This window comes from Myripristis murdjan, chromosome 24, assembly GCF_902150065.1.
Source record: "Myripristis murdjan chromosome 24, fMyrMur1.1, whole genome shotgun sequence".
Taxonomy (NCBI): domain Eukaryota; kingdom Metazoa; phylum Chordata; class Actinopteri; order Holocentriformes; family Holocentridae; genus Myripristis; species Myripristis murdjan.
In genome coordinates this window covers 14,652,220-14,672,855 of record NC_044003.1, presented here as the reverse complement: position 1 = coordinate 14,672,855, position 20,636 = coordinate 14,652,220, and the positions used below count along the sequence as shown (strand labels likewise).

The following is a 20,636-nucleotide window of genomic DNA, read 5'->3' as shown; positions in this document are numbered from 1 at the left end:
AACACAAGTGCAACAGAGACGGATGCATCATCAGCAAACAGACAACTTCACATTGAAAAACAATTACGAACAGACATGACGGCCTCAGAGTGGGAAACTATGTGGAATATTGGCATATAAGCAAGACCTCAGAAAGATCTAATAGCTATCAAATTTGCTAGGAACAAATACCGAGACTGCTTGAATTTAGCAGGGAAGACAGCCAGCTTCTTTGCTAATAAGCTGCGAGCTCACTACCTAGGCTAGACTCTAGTCTCTAGCTGTAATGAGGCTATTGTATTACCTTGAAATGTGAACATGTATCGTCTGGATTCTTTAGGTCCATTTGTTTCTGATATGACTGTCGGTGGGTAATCTGTGAAATGATGACGGACATGATAAATGTTTGTCTGGTGTTTGCATCTTTAAGTGTGACCTAAATTGAAATTGCCCACCATGGGAGCAGGACAGTGAGAGTGAAAGTGGACCTGGCTGGCCTGTGATTAGACCACTATGTGCTGTCTGGGGTGTACAGTTTAATGTTCCAGGGTTCTTTACCTCCTAAAGGTTAAGAGGAGTAGACAGGGGGTCATGCTGACTAATCTGTCACTCTATTATTGATGCCAGAGCTCCTGTTGCAGCTGAACCCCTGCCAGACCGTAGGAGAGCACAGATAAATAAGATAGGCTTTATTGTCCCAAAGGAAATTTGTCTTGGACACATATGCTATCTAGTGTTAAAAAATACAAACAACATAACCACACAACGCCACTGGTCAAACCAGAAATATCTCTGAAAAGGTGTCTTGTATTCATTGCGTGTGCTAATGGTCATTACATACATTCATTACATCCTTGTGTCTACTGTGAGGTAACTTTAAAGGTAAACTGGTGCAAAGGCAGCTTCATCTCAGTAAAACTTATATTCTCAGCTAATCTGCCTCGAATATCAGCTCAACAGAAATACCCGGATCATGAAAGTGGTGAAACAGCACAGCTTTTTGAACGAATGTCCATATATGTTTAACTACTTTCTCCACTGTCTCAGGCACTGGCAAATGTACACTGAAGACTGTTTATATTCAACGACCACCATGACGATGCAAAATTTGTGACTTGAACTATTCAGAGCCTTCATGGATGCATTGTGGTGGAGGTTAAAAACATGTCAATATACCTTTAATGAGGTAAAGCATTAAAAGATAGAGGTGTGTACTGACATGGTAGCTGTGGGACTGTGTGCTCAGCAAAAAGACACTCAGATCTGTTCAACTCTGTACATTCCTATGGGAACATTTTGTAATATGACACTGGCAGGTTGAATTTCTGAGTGCTACAGCTCATAGACATTAAGATATTGATATATATATATATATATAACATTTTGAGGCAGTGAAGATTTTCATTCTTGCCACCAATAATGTTCAAAAGCTCTTTTTTATTGCTGTTTTTTCTGTTTTTATCACATTATACTATTCAGATTGTTTTTGTCATCTGTTGGGGTAGCATTAATCATCTCTTCTGCCTCAAAATGTTAACCATGAATGATGATATAAACAATTTAAGGGCATCGGCAATAAAGGTAAAAATCTATTATAGTGGACTGTAAGTTTAAGTATGATTAAAAAAAAAAAAAAAAAAAAAAAGACAGCTGTTTGAAAAATTGCCGGTTTGCATTGCCTGGAAACATTGTTCACAAGTCAAAGGACTGATGGTTTTAATAATTTGTAAAATCATCTGTCTATATTTTCCCTGTAGGGTTGTAAAATATTGTGTAAATCTGTGTTTTAGGGCTGTGGGGGCGGGGAGGAAGGAGGAAGAGGGATGCTGCTGGAAGGGGAGGGGGATGGATGCTGGGATCTGAAGAGAATCAGGAAGTGTGAAATGACTGTGGAGGAGGCGGGTACTGAGCCTGTTTCCATGGTAACGTGCCAGTAAAGGAAAGGGGAGGCGAGTGGGGGGTTTATGTATGTAACATGATGGGCCAGTCTGGCTGTGCTCATGTCTGGTTGACAACTGGGGGAAAAAAATCCAATAAAGACACTGTCACAGGCGCCTAGTGTTTTTTCTTCTTTTTTTCCAGTTAAATTTACATCCTTCCTTCAAAACCTAAGATATAATACAGATTATATATAATCAGGATTATTGCATACGTGTGCGTTCCCTATGCAAATTTTACATACACCAGCTTGTGGCTCATGCTTTACATTCTGGGCACGTTCGAAATTGTCCCTAAGAGCAGGAGCAATTTTGAGAGGGTAAATAAAAAGAGCAGTAAACTCTAGAGTCCCTCTGGAAATTACCATAAGACAGTTGAGCACAAGCACTGAAGTCAATCATTTCACAAGGATATTGATTAATATGTCTTGAGTTCACATTTCACATTTAGGGCCTATAGTTAGTATCCAAAGATCTACTGTATATCAATTATTTTTCTTTACTTAAAAAGGTAGGTAAACGAGGTAATCATCACTGCTCATTCTTCAGTATGTCGATAACCTCACCAGGTCTTGTCTATAGTCTCTGTGATTTGTGGGTAACACACACATCGATACATACATACACACATGGTATTCAGGCCTTGTAGTGATTCAGTGATTCATGGATGATACACATCTGTCATACAGCCCGAGTCATATCAGTGGTACCCTTACCAGAGGTCTCTCCCTCACCACCCGCCACTATCAACATTTAATATTTAATAACCCAGGAGCAATTTGAAGGGCGGTGAGCAGCTGCTGAGAGATTAATCAAAGAATTTATTAGTTGAATAGTATTGTCCAATTAACAGTTAGAATTAGAAAGTGCAAGTTAGCTGCACAACACCCCCCCTACACAACACACCGGCAGATGATCACCAAACATAGCATAAACTCTTTTATTATTTAACATTGCACAGGATCTGATGCAACTGTCTTTTGTTGCATTAAATAAGCTGAACATCTTTGCAGAAACCTGGCCTTGGACGGTAGAGCTTTCAATTGGGGTTATCAGGTTTTCATAGAAATATTTTTTTACAGAAATAGCACTTCAAGACCTCAGTGTGACACAGTAAAATTCTGTTGTCCTAGACCTATTTCCCTATATACCTGCCCTCAGCACTGATAAGACCTATTTACCCAGCTTATCTAATCATCCATCAATTGCCTCTCATTTATTTATTTTTTATTGAAATGAACTGCTGAGATATTCATTTTTACAAACTGTCATATGTTCTGTGTGTCTGCTATTTATCTGAGGTTGTGCAATTGCATGCTGCATTGCTACACATTAAGAAGTGTCCCATGTGGGAGAAAAGCGGTATGTAAGTCTTGGAGCCAGCTGGTTGAAACACTGAGTTCAACAGTGTTTGCTACATGAAGGCTGCTGCTGCCCTCTGCTGTTAAAGCTCAAACATACCAGCGTAATTCTGGTACCTGCTGCACCAGTTCAACTTGAGAAAAGCAGACCAGTCTCACTAAATTCTAAAAACTAATTTTTTTTTTTTTTTTTTTTTTAAATCTTTTTTATTTTATTTAATCTGTAATCTGTGGATACTGCTGAAAAACTGGTGAATTTCCTGCGGGATGAATAAAGTATCTATCTATCTATCTCTATCTAAATTCATGCTTACACATTATTAAAATTTGAACAGTTGTAGAAATATGAGTGGTTCCAACAAAGATAAGCTGCAAATCAAAGAGGTCCTACATTAGGAATCCAGTGTTTCCTCTATTTACATATTCACCAATGATTTAAGATGTTTCATGAGGACATTGTCAGAATAATATGCTGTTTGAGTGGTTAAAATTAAAGTAATTTATGTTACTGCATTTTCAGACCAACTCCAGACACTTGTCATTGACCAATCAGGATCTGATTTTAGACTGTTCTGCCTGTGAGGTCTTCCCCTCAAATATATTCAATAAATACCCTTTTATCTAAACTAATTTTATTTAGAAAAAAATATATAGAAAAGTATTCATCCTGACGGTTATTACACTGAAAAACAAATTCATAAAACTATAAATATAAGAAGTTTAAAACAGTTAATAAATTCTTCCAAAGTATCCCTTAGAGAAGCACAGAGGAACAAATACAGAGGGGTTGCCACAAGAAGTCAGATCACTGGACTGCCGAAGAACCATGCTACAATTACAGCAAGCTAAATAAATAACAATTTCCACCGTTTTACCTACCAAGGCTACAATATAAACTTTAAATAATTTAGTCTACACATGTAGTTGTATACATAGATGTGTAGTTTTGGTAGATATGGGAGATAAACGTACTTTGTGCTAGATTACATGCTTATTTGTTGACATTTGGTAATATTGGAGGGTATCGGAGGTGGAGGGTTGTTCTTTTGCGTAAGTTGGCAAATATTAACTTAAGCTGCCATTACTGGAACACAAGATTTTGATTCTGGCTGTTGTTATTGGCTACAGCAGGTAAAAACATCACTCTCCAAAACAACAGTGTTTGCAGAGTGCAACTGAACAAAGCCTCAACCCATGTCTATCTGATACAACAAGCTGCTAGTGACGCACTGGGCTGAAGCTAAAGTGGTTCTCAAACTGGAGTCCCTGGATCCTCACTGGTTCTTCAGGAGGGTACCAAGGGGTCCCCATCAAGGAACCTGGGCACTGCCTAACTTCCCCAAAATTTCATTTAATTGAGGAAAAATAGCAATGAATAAAATAGACAAGAATGACTTCTGGTCACAGATTTTGACCTCTCCACAATACTAAACCCTGAAGGAGAGAAGACTGGACACCTTCATGAGGTGCTGGCTGACTGTGGGCCAAATCCCACAATTACAAAATGAGGGGGTCTGTGTCCAACTGCTGATCCAGCTACAGTTTTACAGTATGACATGAAAAGGTTTGGTAACCCCCGGCCTAATACACAACCAACTAACTAAACTGGAATCCAGTTTATAGCCAAAGCTTCATTGCATTTCCTCTTTCTCTTAGGTTTCCCATTTCTCTTCACTGTATACCGTCTAATGAAGTTCCTCAAATAAATAAAGCTCAATACAGCAGCACAAAGTGTCCTCACATTGCAGGATTTCTCGCTGACATTTGGCTCTTGCACTGACATGCAAGAACAACAGTGCAATTAAAGACAACAAATTTGATAGCTTGGGTAATTACATCTTTCATGAATATCATCATTACATAATCTATTAAAGATATGCTACCACACTATCAAGCAATAATCGACCATTGTTTAAGGTAACACTGTGATTTTATTACATTATCAGTGAATTTTACAGGTTTTATTACATTTACAACTAATCTAGAAGGACATTTTATTAGGTTATATAAAATTATTACATTGTCTGGTAGTAATTACATAATCAGTGCCAAAAGGACGGACTGACCATGGGCCAAACTCCTCAAACCAGGAATGTCGCCAGTTTATTTCTGTAGGAGCTGAACAGAATAATCCAACAGTGGAACATTAAGGAGATCAGAGGGAAATTCACATCGGAGCTCCTCAACAGGGCTCAGAAATGTTACATTGGTCTCATTCAGCCATGTTAGGAAACTCTTCAGGTTGGGATTGCAGTGGAAGCGATTCATAGCCAGGTCGATGAAGCTGAGAGAACGGAAGGAGGTGGGGTTAGGGGAAGCTATGAAGTTGTTTGAGAGGTTGAGTCTTTTCAGGCTTCTGGGGAAGATATCTGGCTGAAGATAAGTCAGAGCATTGGAGGAGAGGTCAATAAGCTCTACTGAGGAGAGACCCTTGAAAATCCCCTGAGGCAGAGACTGCAGTGAGTTAAAGCTCAAATTAAGACCTACTAGATTCTCAAGATTATCAAACAGATTTAGGCATTTCCCCTGAGCCCAGATAGTCTGCAGGAAACTGCTGTGAAGATCCAGAGTTTGCAAATTGTTTGAATGAGCTATTGAAGTGTGTCTATTAAGGGTGCACCACTTGATCAAGTTCCCCCCATAGGAGAGATGCTGGAGGTGCTTTAGCTGAGTTAATATGTTGTAAACATCTTCCAAATTTGTTAATCTGTTGTCTTCAATGTTCAGATAGGTACTGTTGCTGGCAAACTGTATGAGACTACCCACTGATGATGATCTTAACCTATTGTCATTCAAAAAGAGATAATGTAAGCTTGGCAATGATGCAGGGAAACCCAGCTCTCGCAAAGAGTTTCCTGTCAGCTGTAACATTCTTAGATTAGGAAGCCCGCTGAATGATCTGTATCCCAATGCACCGATATGGTTGTGAGACAAGTCTAACACTTTAAGGTTTGTCAGAGCAGCAAATGTGTGAGAGTAGATTTCCCCCAGAAGGTTGTGTGACAGGTTTAGTACTTTTAAATGTTCCTGAAGACCGTCAAAGGCATTTCTGTGTATCTGATTGACTTTGTTTTGGGAAACATCAATGATTGCTGTTTCTCTCAGTGGACTGAACACCCGCTGTTGCAAAGCAAATATATAGTTTTTGGACAGATCTAAACTGTAGATTGAGCTATACTTGAGGCCTTCAAATGTGCTGTGGTCTGGATCAAGGAGGTTGTTGTGTGAAAATCCTTTACCCAGGGGCCCAGACAGTTTAAGATTAGCAATCTTAGTCCCTTCAATGGCTCTGAAAAACTGTCTTGATCTGCCCACACTGAATCCATTGTGGGACAAGTCAAGCTTCTGAAAGGTCATTGCTCGGAAAGGATTCCCACATTTTTCCCAATTAAAACCTTCACTAAACATGCTCTTTAAGCGGATGGAGTCCAAGTTCAGGCGGTGAAAGTGTTTGCCCTGGAAACCAATGAGTTCTGCTTCACATATCATGTCAATTTGGTTGAGCTTCAGGTTCAACTCTCTGAAATTAGTCAGGTTTGAAAAGAAAGGCGCAGGCCGAAGTCTCTTCATCTGGTTGCCAAAGAGGTTAAGTGTCTCTAAGGAGGACAGCGGCTGCAGATAGCTATCTTCCAATATGGAATCCTGCAGTGAGCAGTAATCCAAGTGTAGTGCTTGTAAATTAGACAATCCTACAAATGCATCTGGCTCCAGCTGAAGACCGACATTGAAGCTGAGCACAAGCTTGGTTAGGTTTCTTTGTTTGCTGAAGGCGTTATTCCTGATCACGAGCGGCACATACTGCATTCCAAGGTCCAGTTCCTGCAGCTGCTCAAGTCCTGTCAGAGAGGTGTCATGGATTTCCCTGATGTGATTCATCTCCAGGTATAGGTGGGTGATGTGGGGCGGCAGAGCGGGGATCCGACGGAGCCTCTGGGAGCTGCATCTCGCTGTAGAGCCCACTATAAGGCACGATGGATAGCACCCAGGCACCTGCAGGTAGGCATGTAAAAACATATCAAAGAGACGTAAGTTTCTCAGTCTCAAGTGGTAAGGTAGACGTTCTTCCTCACCATTATCATGCAAGTTGATATTGCTCCACCGTAAATCATTGTATTCCATCAGTTTCCAACATAAACCCTACAGTTCATTTCATGATTCAATGATTTCCACAAGTAGTTTGCCATCACCTATTATCAACCTTCAACCTTCTGCTACTCTGGGAAATCATTGTGAATCATACTGTCCATGAATTTAAATACAGGAAAATATATTCTGACAGAATTCATAATCCTAACCTGATATGATTTGCAACAGCTGGGTGAATAAAATACTCAGAAATACACAAATATGCACACACAAAAACCCAAAATGCACAGAATTCAATCAAGAACTTAAATATTTTGATACTGTGTTGTGCGTGTCTGGGTTTACTTACCTGTAGGTAAAAACCAATGGCAACCAGCTGAAGAGCCGGTACCCACTTCATTGCCTTGGAAAATATTCAACCACCAATTAACCTTAGATGTCCTAATGCACAGACTGTCAGTGATGGTATTCTTATCTGCCACTGTTTTTTCCGGTTCTGTCTCACTAAGAGCGTTTAACGCACACTTATATTGACCTTGCAGCGTAAATATGACGCTGGCCGGGTTTCCCCCCCTTTGGTAAAGTCCAGCTTTACAATAGCGGGGGAAGTACAATTTACAACAGGTTTACAGCTCACTGGTGCACCGCTAATGTGCATACATCTACACAAGAAGCGCAAATAGGAAGATTAACATATATTTGTCCAACCCTAATGGGGGTAATATAATATCAGTCTGCAGATGTATCAGGCTGAATTCCGTTTAATTTAATATCAGCTATTGGTCAGTTCATGTTTTAGAAAATACTACTTCATTTAATGTATCCCAGGGTTTCCATTGAACAGGTGCAGTCGAATTATATGCGAAGAGCTTCCATCGTTAACCATATATCATGTTCCAATATATGGAGGACACAGATGTCAGTATCACAGTTTTTTTTTTTTTTTTTTTTCATGCGCAATCAGATGAATTTGCACACATGTATTCACAAGATTTATTATCCGACAGCGTATTTTGGCTTATCAGCTTTTAGTATTCATAAATATATTTTAAAGGAGATAAGAGGAGTAATTATCCATGATCATATCCCTTAAATTTGGAATTAACTTTTCAGGATGAAATTTGTGTACAGATGACATATAGACAAAAAGAGGTGGTGTGCCCCTGCATGAGTTCCAGTGTGATGTGTGTTGTACGACATGTGGCAGTTCTACATCAAACAAGTGAATGCATGTGATGGCATATGAAATTTAGTGACAGCTCCTAAAGTGAACATATCCTGGACCGCACGTCACACATTGTCTTGGAGAACATGTTGTAAAGGTGAGTAAACATTTGGGCCAGTATTGCTGAGTTTGCTTCCTTTTCCTCTCTTTTCTTGTGTAACTTCTGACAGGGCTACTACGTGTGTATTTCACAATTATCCGGCATGAATAAACAGACTCTTCTTTTTTTCAGAAATGGATACTTTCCTGGTTTCCTTCATCTCACGCTTAACCTCAGAGTTCCTCTTTTCCCATTAGACCCACAGATTTGAGTTCAAAATGGGCCTAATAAGCTGCCTCAAAAACATCAAAAACGACAGGTTTCTATTAATCATAAAAAGAAAAAAAAACACTCTCTACAAAGCTGATGTTGCTCTTTACATGGTACGGGGAGGGTTAATGGAACAAAAAGTGATTCTGTTACTTCATGTTCAGCATTTTACCAATAGTTAACCCCATTAAACATTTATTTGTATGTTCTGCAATCACACAACCATCTCTTTTTTGACAAAACATGACATGTAGGGTATGTCGGGTCACATTGGGTGATTGGACGATTGGCTCAGCCTTAATAATCTGTGGACAAGTAGCACTACCTACTGGGCGGACTGGTGAGCAACAGAAGATCAGTTTTGGTATTTGGACATTAACAGAGGGCATAACCATATATTATAACTAAATAGGCTACTTTAAAATTTAAACCATCACTCCCAAATCTAATAATAAAGACCCTATTTAAAGGCCAGGAATGTGTGTGTGTGTGTGTGTGTGTGTGTGTGTGTGTGTGTGTGTGTGTGTGTGTGTGTGTGCGTGCCTGCGTGCGTGCATGCTGTGTGTGTGTCACATGGCACTGCTGAAATTCACAGATGCGAGAGAATGACAGTTTACCATACAGTATACACACACACACACACACACACAGAGCGAGAGAGAGAGAGAGAGAGAGAGAGAGAGAGAGAGAGAGAGAGAGAGAGAGAGAGTTAATTATTGTTTCAGTAATAATTCAGTAATAATCTCAGAGCTCGGATACCAAAAAAAAAGTTTTAATTAAGTTTTGTTAGCAAGTCACAAATTTAGGTTGAGATGATATCCATAAACATTCACACCCCATGTCCAGATTCGTTTTTAGTAGTATATAGTTATGTCTTACCCTTACGTTAACCTAACTTATCAGAAACTGTAAAACACACACACACACACACACACACACACACACACACACACACACACACAAAATTAAAATAATGATTTTTTAAAAAAAAAAGCTTACTTTGACTGACCAAGCTATCGCGATGTTTGAACGTAACGAAGACCCCCAAATGTAAAAATTTGAATATAACGGAAAAGTAACTGAAAGGGGAGCCCTGTGGGTCGTTAATGACGCTACTTTTGGCACGATTTACGAGCAACACGAAACATTTAAACAAAAGCGGAGACCTTTTCATTAAATGGCAAAAATGTCAACAGCCTTCTTTAGCTTCAGTAAATGTTATTACGGTGTTATTATCGCCATTCATTGCTGGCTACTAGCCGGCCTGTCAAGGGGAGGGGAGCACGGCGGGAGAGGAGTGACTTTCGTTCAAAAATAGTGGAGCACTACGTTGAGAAACATACACACACGGCAGCACCCGGTACGGCGAGCATGGAGGCTACGAAACACGGCGAATAACGGGACCGGGACGATATCTAAACAGGAGGGCACAAACCCGGTGCCAAGAGGAAGCGGATATATCGAAAGAGAATACTGGGTTACAGCTCAAGTCAGTGCCACACGCCTCAGTGTTGATGTTGGTATTTGGCCACGAATACCTGCTGAAAATAGTCCCGGTGAGTAGACCCTCTCCCACTTATACTATTAGGGTATATTACATCGCTACATAAACTAAAGTGTGGATCTTCTGCGCCACAAACCTATGTTTTTGTTCATTTCCACCGAGTTTAGGGGTAATGGATTTGAAGAACACATTCATTCGGGGGAACAAGGTGAACAGGGAGTTAAACTTTTCTGCAATATGGCCGCTCATATGTCACAGATTCCCAGAAGTAGGCAGAACTAAAAGTAGCTTGTAGCTAAGTAACCGACTGTGACTCAGTTGTCTCTGTGAAACTTAAGGGCAGCCCGCGGCAACCACTGAAGATTACAGCCTTTTCTCTCTGTATTAAGTGATACGATGGGTAAATCCGCAACTTCGAAATCAGGGTTGCTGTTTGTCATAGGGGTGTGAAATCTTTCTGTAGCAGCAGTGCCCAATGATGCCTCCCCGTTAAGTTGAGAGAACGCGACGCTCCGTTATAAAAATGTCACTTTAATGTTATCGTGCTCATCGCCAAAAGTACATGCTCGTTGGGACATTTTTTGTGACTTTTTAGGAATAAGTACGTTGCGCTTGTAATTTCGGCGCACACACGATCCACCAGGCAACATCTTACATCAACGAAATGTCAACTTTTAGAGTTGGCTCACACTTCTTGCCACCGCCAGCCACCGGCTATGTGGGTGGAAGAAGGCTGTGAGAATGAGACGCGCACCGATATTAAAAGGTGGCATTTTATTGAAATAAATGCGTTTGGTGTGTTGGATAGGTGCAGAAGTGTAGAATGGTCCCAGGTGTTCTGTAAAATGTCTTAAGTCACGCTCTTCCGAGTGTGTGCGGTTGTCGATAGGTAATAGGGCGATAACCTTGTTAATTTTTTAAGGAAATTCGGCGACTAGAGAGAACGGCACGTAACGGGGCAAACGGGCCATCTTCTTTTAAATCGTATCTTGAGTGGCGGTGTTGTGAAAATCAGTTTGCCATAAGCTTTTGGACCACATAACCTGGCGAATAAGAACTTGTGGGCCCTCATGAGTGGAGTGCTTCATTTACCTGCAGCCAAATGCACAATGATACAACAAGCATAAATAATTTCGATCAATTAAACAAAGACAGCAAGTACAGCATAAGAAAGTGCAATGATTCAAACCACAGCACAAACAAATGAATGCATGCTTAAGTGTGGGGCCAGAGAGACTGCATGCTTTTCCAAATCTGTTGCTCCCTGTGGAGGAAACTGAAGAGGGGCATGTCAGAGAGAGAGAGAGAGAGAGAGAGTGTGTGTGTGTGTGTGTGTGTGTGTGTGTAACTGGACTGTGTGTCAGACTGTCCCTTGATGGCTTTTAGTTGTTCCCTGGCATATACGTGGTATCTACTGCAATCCAGCAGCGGGCGATTTGTTTATATCTAAGAAGGGAAATTGGGAGGGGAAACAGCAATTAACCAACCCACTTTCCTCCTCACATCTATAGTTTACGGAATGCACACACATATTTTCCAAATAAGCTCTTTGACCAGCCCACCATTACACCTTTATGTGTTTACTACAAGTGCTCTCAAATATTTTCATGTAACAGACCCTCATATGCACAGTAGGACCCATGAGCCTCTGTCTTTTAAGAGTTTGTCCCAGTAATCCCATATGGAAAGATTTATATTGTTGTTGATTTAGTTTCAAATTGTGTTATTGTCTGCACTGTGGGTGAGGAGATGATGGTGGAGATGATAGTGGTGCACATAGTGGTGCAACTGAAACCTGTGATTAGAATAATCATTCTTACCCAGTCTGTAAGTGCTATAATTTCTAGTGAATTAAATTATAGAGAAAGCAAAATATTGCTCATTGGGTGAGTTCTTGGAGCAACCTCCCCTGGGACCCCTTGAGGACCCTGGATCCCAATTTGAAAACATACACTAGAAAAATTATGTTTATGTGGAGCTCAATGTGAGGAACAACTGCCATGGTTATGGGTTAACTTTGCTGTTTTTACTTTGGGTTTCCATCGGCTCTTGAGTGAACCTTCACTTGATATGTCTCTGCCTCTCTGTGTTTCTGTTTTGCCCTTTTTGCACTCATCTCATCTTCCTGTACCTGTCTGTGTTTTAGTTTCTCACCACTTCCTCACTTCCACTCTTTGCACCTCTATCTTTCATGTTTCTTTGCTGTACATCTCTCTGCTTCATCTTCTCCCATTTTCTGTTTCAATATCTCTTCTAATCTCATACCTTTCTGTCTCTCTGTCTGTCTTTTCTCTTTTTCTGTCTCTGCCTCCTGTATGAGCACCATCCTCCATCATGTTTTCAGGTCTGAACATAACTTATGGGCCAGCCCTTCAAAGATCCCTGGCATGCTAATTGTGTGTAACCAGAGATTTGTTGCTGCTGTTTATACCTGCTGGTGATACTGCAGGGCCAAGCCGGGTCAGCCTGTCTGTCTCTACAGTAACACTTTGGGTTAGAGGTCGTCACAGAGAGAGTTCATGGAGCAAACTGGGAAGAGAATTTTGCATTTGGTCCTGCCATGGAAATAGCCCTGCTAGCCAGTGCAGTTGTAAGTGTTTGTTTGTGGAAAAACATTATTAACTTCATTGCTTACAAGGTTCATGTGACAGTGAATTTTAATGGCAGATGGCAGTATTTTTGACTAAAAACTGCCAATAACTTTTATGTCAATATTCAGTATCATTACATTAGATAATTTTCTTGCCTAAAAAAATTAAAAACCTACAATGATTCAGTGTTTTCCCAGAATTGTATTCTTTACAGGATGGAAAAACCTCAGAAATAACATTTAAACCATCATGGGACACCTGAACTCTCCATTGTAACCCAGAATTAAACTATCACTAGGACTACTACTCTAGGTACACACATACATGCTTGTATCAAATCTAATCTAAATATAATTCACACCTCTTCAGGTTGGCAACTTCCTGTAGTCAGCCAGTGTGTTTTGATCAATTCTGCAAAAAAAAAAAAATTCAAACTGCACCACTCATATAAGAGGTGGGCAAGACTGACTATACCACATCTAATTTTTTTAAAAAAAGACAATATCTAACCAATATCCAATTGACCCAGTTTTTGTTTTATGGCAAACTGACAGCTGATGTTGTATCCATTATGTTTAATATATTACACAATGCCTGGAAACAAGCCAAAACACTGTCCAAAATACAAGAACAGTTAAGGGGAGAAGTCAGCCTTTTTATTTATTTATTTATTTATTTATTTTCAGTTGCACTGTGACCGCCTTAGGGAGAACAAATGAAAAAATGTTTTATGTTTTGCTGCTTTCAGAGGCTGGCTGACTGACTGGGCTCATCTGTGTCCTGTGATACAGTGAGGTCATTTAGAGTAAAAAAGGAGCTCTGAGGTATTTTAACAACGGCAGTGTCTAAAGTTGCAGCTTATATATCATCTTCAACGGACATGCACCCACACACCCTGTAGGCCGGGTCCTGTCAGAGAAGATGATGAGAATAGAGAGCAGCTGCAAGTGCTAATGTGGTCAAGGCGTGGTGATATGAATATGTGTGTGTATGTGTGTGTACAGTTTGTGGTAAACGCCCTCCTGTCCCTCTTGAGTTCTGCCTCGCCTGTCTGATGCCCGTCCCAGTGTCAATGTCACCACCATCGCCTCTTCTCTCACTCTTGCTAACATTTAGTCGGTGGATATACAACCACAGAGAACCTCGGTGAGTGTACAGGGGCTCTCATGTTTTTTGTGTCTGTGTGATGCGGGATGCCAGTTTGGTGAGAGATCAGCACCTGTAGTTTGCGTGTGTGTGTGTGAGTGTGTGGTTTCACATGTGAGTGTTAAAGACACATCGGCAGAACAGGTGTATGTGGCTGTGTGTGCATTCATGTCTGTTTTGCTCAGGTGTTGGGCCTGCATAAGCATCCTGTCACATCTGAGAGGTGTGTGTGTGTGTGTGTGTGTGTGTGTGTGTGTGTGTGTGTGTTGGAGTCACAGGTGGTCTGTTTGGGTGGTCTGTAGTGATGGGAGACAGCCCAGACCTCCCCCCAGCGTACCCTCCATTTACCGCATGTCAAGATAGAAAGGGAAGGTGCATGTGCAATTGCACGTGTGTGTGTGTGTGTGTGTGTGTGTGTGTGTGTGTTCTACAGGTGTTCTAAATTAAATCAGAAGAATTAGCTGAATTCTGTAGTCATTGATTGTGGGATCTAAATATTGCCATTGTTATGCAATTGCATTGCAAAGGTTATGCATGTGTGTCTGACTTATCAGTATCATTAACTTACTGTATGTCATTATTTAATATCAGGTACCATAGAGCCTGTGCTTTGAAATTTATGTTTAAGATTATTTGTTTGTTTTACTTTGGAGTTTGTAACCAAACGCTTAGAGAAACATATTAGCATAACTTACATGTTAGGTTATTTTACAAGGTGAAAAAATGTTTTTGTTTTTTTTTTGTATGTGCTAGTTTTAATTGTAGCCTTGTGTGAGATTGTTTTATGTGTTCCAAATTTGTGGTAATTGAATGTCTTTGAAGGACAAATAAATTAGGCCGGCTTATGTATTCATCTGTTTTTCTATTCTATATTTATCTAGCCTATTTAATCAATCTAACTAGTCTGCAGACCATCTGTCCTTGCCCTCTACATGCTGTAGTCGCTATTAACTGATATTCAACAAGCGCAGGAAAAAAGCTGTTAGTGTTGTCCAACTGTTTGTAGGTTATTATGTTTATGTGTGCATTTAGACTCAGATCATATTCAGTTTATTCTAGGTAAGCTAGCAACCCATGCTACACATCTACTGGAACCCAGTCTGACCTTGTGTATGTGTATTAGTCAATCTAGGCTACACATTTGTTGTTGTGCCAGTTTCCTTAATGTTCACACAGACAGAAACAGAGTGCATATTGCTGCTGTCAGGTGATATCCTCGCATCTCTAACAGGTCAACGCTTCAGGAAGAAAAAGCTGCATGAGAACACATTTTTTACGTTGTCCCTTGAGGTTTTGAGAGGGTGTTATTAGCCCGAGGAGTTGGAGAAGTTGGGAGAAAAGGCACTGACAGTATGCTCAGGGAGTCTTTTTCCAGTTCCAAACGTCAAGGTGCTCTTCAAGAAGTGCTGCATACGAATAGAGGGAAAAAAACAGGCTCCATCCTAATCTGAACAAAGCTTCAGGAACTCTTGTATGGGGGAGTTAAATGGCTTTTTTTTTAGAAGTAGTATATCAACAGAGATTTTTTTTTTTTTTTTAAAGGCTGCTTTTATATTTAGAGGCTTGAATATACACTTTAATCCTCCACAAGATGAACTTTACGTAATGAATCGCATATAGAAATCAATTCAAGAATTAGTATGAGAAAAAAAAGTGAAAAGAAACATGCTTATATTAAACGGATCCAAGGAATCGTCCAAAAGGATCCAAACCCAAAATGGGCTATGATATAAAGAAGACTTGATAAGAGGCCATTATCATGTAAAAAATAATCAGATGAATGTAGGCAGATTTGATCAAATAAGTGGTCAAATAATGTGCTAAAATAATGTAAAAAGAACAAGAAGGAGGATAAATCACAGAAATATAAAGATAGATAATATAATGTGACAATATAAGGATAGAATATAAAGATCAACAAAATGAAACATGAGAGGAAAATCTTTAAACCTGCACTAATCAAACCTCTTAATAGCCCTGAAACTAACCTGGTGCTTTATGGAGACTTTTTTAACCCAAATTGTAAACCAATACCCAGTCGCCAGGCCCAGCCATTTTACTGTTCTTCACGTCTTTTCTCTCTTTGTTGTTAAATTCCAGTCCGTAATGTAGTGCTGCCCGCTGCTCCCCCTGTGCAGTGATCATCAGCTGGTGGCCTGCGGACCACATCCAGTCAGCATATTACTGAATTCAGAGAGTGATGAACGGAAAAAATGTTTTCTGGTATTCAGGATATCTAGCATTTTTTTCTTCCTACGTAGAAGCAACGCCAAAAGCAATTGCAAAAATTTTGTTAAGGATGATTTTTCCGACTCCAAATATGTGCGTTGGACCTGCAGGTTGTAAAGACACAAATCCACCTGTCAGCATATTATCAGTTACTCAGAGCTGTGGTTATTTTGCTGGTTGTCACTGAATAACATCATATTTGTGCCATTGCATGGGGGCAAACTCATAGCTCTCATTTAAAATTTCATTTAATTTTATTTTTTCACATTAACAATAAGAACATTTTAGCCTTTGTTTGCCTGATAAACAGTTGAAAAGGCTTTTCTACTTGCAAGCGTTTTCCACCAATCAAGACACTGCATAATAGCGTCAAAACTGGTTTAAGTTGGTTAATATTTCAACTACATTTGTTCCTTGGACAAATGAAGTTGATGACCCCTGCCCTACTGTGTAAAACCAGCGCTCTCCCCCTCCCACCTCACTCTCTCGCCTCTTTGGCTTCATTCAAAGTGTCTCTGAAATGGCACATTCTGCAGATAAAGGTATCCAAATTTCATACCAGTCACGCAAGAGCCTCTGTAACTGAAATCAGCACTGTGGCGACATAAAAACTTCATTCAAAGCAGCTGATGTAGTCCTTGAATGGCTGCACCTTCATCACATTGTCAAATTGGAGGTCAGAGACAAAATAATCCAAGTAATCCAACAAGAGTCTTGTGAGAGTGAAGTGTTTCCCTTATCTCAGTCCCAAAAATACATTTTTTCTCTTTAGCTTTCAGTTTTGTACAACCAAGCCGCCATGAGAGTGTTATGAAATGCCATGGCATTGTGTATTATCATAGTTGTTGTATTTAATTGGCAGTCTTTCAACACTTCAAAATGGCAGGTTAGGATGGTAGCAGGTAGCTTTTGATGTTGGGGTGGAAGTCAGAACTCTGCTGTTTTGTGTTTCGAACTGGAGAGCAGTAGAGTTGTTTTTTTTTTTTTTTTGGTTGGTTATTTTTTCTTAAATATTTTGCATATCATCATGACTTGTTCCAACATCTAAAATATGTGTATATGAGTCATTAGCCCTGCACATAGTTTGCAGCAGCATAATTGAGTTGTGGATTTGTCACATTGAATACATTTCTGCAGTTTTCTCTTACTTGTCCTTGTGCCAGATGTCCATGTAACATCATGACAGACCAATTGTTGCCTATTCATTCCTATTCATGCTATTCATTCCTTTATTTATTTTCTGCATATTGTTGGACACAGACAGACAGACACAGACAGATGGACAAACACACTCACTGTCTCATTAGCACCAATGGGTGAACTGGAACCAAGATTAAATGGCAGGACATTGTTGCTGTGAGGCAATGCTTAACTGAGCCAGTGCCATACTGCCACTTTTCAACATATTCATGCCAAAAAATTACAAGTATTTGCTGTGTCCCCCCAGAATTATGTTCCTGTCAGCATGGAAGAGTCCTGAAACAGCTTTTAGACCCTTATCGGACTCCAGAAAATTCAGATTAATGAATTTCTTTCAGAGAAAGCAGCTCTCCCCCGCACACATTTACCAATAGCAGTAGATAAACTATTACACTATCCCTTTCATTGAAGAATTAACACAGAAAACTTTCTTTCATCTTTTTGTGGTCAGGGAGGAAAGGATGGAATGCTTGACTGCCAAACAGGTTATATTTATTATAAAAAAGGTCAATAAAAGTATAATTATATAGTAGAAGTAGAAGTATACAGAAGTAGAAGTGAGTTATGTGTGTGTACCCCTCTTGCTGTGTTTAGTGTGTGTATGTAAGGGACAATGTTCTCCGCTGTCCCCAAAAGAGCCTTTGTCATGTTTTGTCTGCAGGTTGAAAGGACAGTTCAGCTTACCTTTCTTTTTCTCTTCCTCTGTCTCCACTAGTCGTCCTTTATTGTGGATCCCCCGTCCTGTGTGACCCCCTAACACAGAGAGGTAAGACCACACGCACACTCACACTGATACTCACACACACATAGACAGACTGTCTTAGATGAGGATGCAGTAGAATCACAAGTCTGCACAGTGAAATTTTGTACAATAAAATGTTGAACTTGTTTTCATTATTTCCTCTTCAACCCAGAGGTTACTGTGCAAGACCTGATGTGTGTCTCTTGGTATAGCGTGTGTGTGTGTATGTGTGTATGTGTGTATGTGTGTAAGAGTGCAGAGGACCATGTGTTGTTTGTGTGTTTGTTTCAGTAAGGCTCAGCAAATGGCAGCGATAATAAAACACCATGGTGCTACAGTGACGTGCATCACCACCCACAGAACACACACACGCACACACACACACGCACACACACACACACACACACACACACACACACGCACGCACGCACACACACACACACACACACATTTTCACTCGACTGTATGTTGCTATTTCTCCTTCTCTCTCTCTCTCTCTCTCTCTCTCTCTCTCTCTCTCTCTCTCTCTGTGCTTCTCTGTATCTATTTTTGGCCTTTCTACAGCTGAACTCTGCAAATAAAAGCTCTGTTACCACCAGGACACATTATAATCCCTCTGCTAGACACTTGAGCTCTGTAGATTCAGCTTGTGTGAACAAGACTATATTATGGGTTTTATTTTAAAATGAGGCATACCCATAAAACTAGAAAAAATGTCATAGTCATCCCTGCTTTTATCATCACAGTGTTGATATTGAAGTATTTCAGTGGTGTCTGATAAATGATTTTATCCATAATACCTAGCCCTAATAACTATTGTTAATGTTCATGACCACTGATTTATTTTAGTTTTTGTTTTTTTTGTTTTTTTTTGTAATTATAGATCATAGTTCATGACAGCTATAATGCCACAGATGTTACAGTCAGTCTTATTAACTTGTAACAAAGCGTTACTCATTTGCCTCATAATTTGTCATTGTGCGCTTACATGTTAGCCTAGATCAGGGGTCTCCAATGAGCTGCTCACAAGCTACAAGTACCTTACTGCCTGTTTCAGAGAAGTTCATAAAAAGGCTTTAAAATTATGTACAAAAAAGGAAAAAAAAATCAGTGAGTCAAATTGAATGCCCTCCCTTCCCATTTCAGTCCAATCAAATACACAAGCTGTCCCATCCTCCCTCAAAACTATAAAAACATCCACCAAGCAGCCCTGAAAATATCTGGCCTAGATGAAAGATTTGTTCTTGAAAAATGGTAGAAGACTTGACTTTGTTAGTTAAGTATTAATTATTGAAATATGCCCTGTTTCCACCCTACCAGCCCACAGGATCTCATTGTATTGCATTACTAGGAGACTGGTTATATTGCTGCAGGTGCACCATGCAGTTAAATGGTACTTTTTGTGTCAAAGGCTTTCAGCTTTAGATGCCAGCTTCTCTGGAAAATTGTGGGAAGCATATCTTGCGATCCTCATTCGTACCAGCCGAACTATTACTAGACCTCTGACATAGTTGGGGGTAATTGCAGGAAGGCTAATTATATCTGAGAGGGTTTGAAACATTCAGAGTTAAAATAGGAAGTGAGTCTCACAGACCAAATGTTCCTCTATGTCAGCTCAACATAGACAGACAGACAGACAGACATACACAGACAGACAGGGTGTAGTTGTCACCAAGGCCAGGCTGGAAATAAGAGCTTACTCAATGTGGAGGTCTTTTGAACAGTAACTGGCAAGCTGCTGAGACTTATGGAAGGGGTTGTAACCAAATGTCATTGTTGATTAATCTGAATTTTTTTTTCTATTAATTGATTAATCATAACATCTATAAAATGTTTAAACTAATGACAAATGCCTACCACAGCCAAAGCAATGTCTTCCAATTGCTTCCTTAGTCTGACAAGCAGTCAAAAAAAAGTAATGATATTTAGAACAGGTAGTCTGACACACTGCTGTAACTTGTGAAACTTCCCAAATTTATTCACAGAAGAACTGCAAAATTTCTGTCAGCACCTTCAGGCAAACATGAAATGACATGGCACAGCCAATCAATCAGCAGGTTGCAGAATGACCTCCCTTCTACATTTTGTTTATTTTTGTCCCTACACACCTGCACAAAAATGTCTCACGTTGTTTCTGTTCTACATGATAGTTTTTTGTTTGTTTACTTTTTTCAGATTTTGTCATTTTAAAATACAGAGCAGCCATTTTGACATGAAATAGCAGGTAAACACAGCTGTTACTAATGACATTAATTAAGGTTCTGTTTCATTTGAGTGTACCAGAGTCTTTCCAGTGAGCCAGCATGAACAAAACCAGGACCCTGGC

The 20,636-nt window shown here is 39.9% G+C and overlaps 2 protein-coding genes across 3 annotated transcripts in view; one reads left to right on the top strand and one right to left on the bottom strand.

The window, feature by feature from the left end:
• Positions 1 to 5,380: 5,380 nt before the first annotated feature.
• LOC115356633 (toll-like receptor 5) lies at positions 5,381 to 7,763 on the bottom strand. Its single transcript, XM_030047850.1, has 2 exons — positions 7,713 to 7,763; positions 5,381 to 7,267 (listed from the first exon to the last, which is right to left on the bottom strand). Exons 1-2 carry the CDS (start codon positions 7,761 to 7,763, stop codon positions 5,381 to 5,383), a joined length of 1,938 nt encoding a protein of 645 aa, XP_029903710.1.
• Positions 7,764 to 10,164: 2,401 nt separating this feature from the next.
• dtnba (dystrobrevin, beta a) overlaps positions 10,165 to 20,636 on the top strand; it is a 35,914-nt gene continuing 25,442 nt past the window's right edge. For both annotated transcript variants that reach the window (XM_030047222.1, XM_030047221.1), the window contains exons 1-2: positions 10,165 to 10,454; positions 18,284 to 18,334. The gene's annotated coding sequence lies outside the window, so the exon portion shown is untranslated. The remainder of the gene's footprint in view (positions 10,455 to 18,283; positions 18,335 to 20,636) is intronic.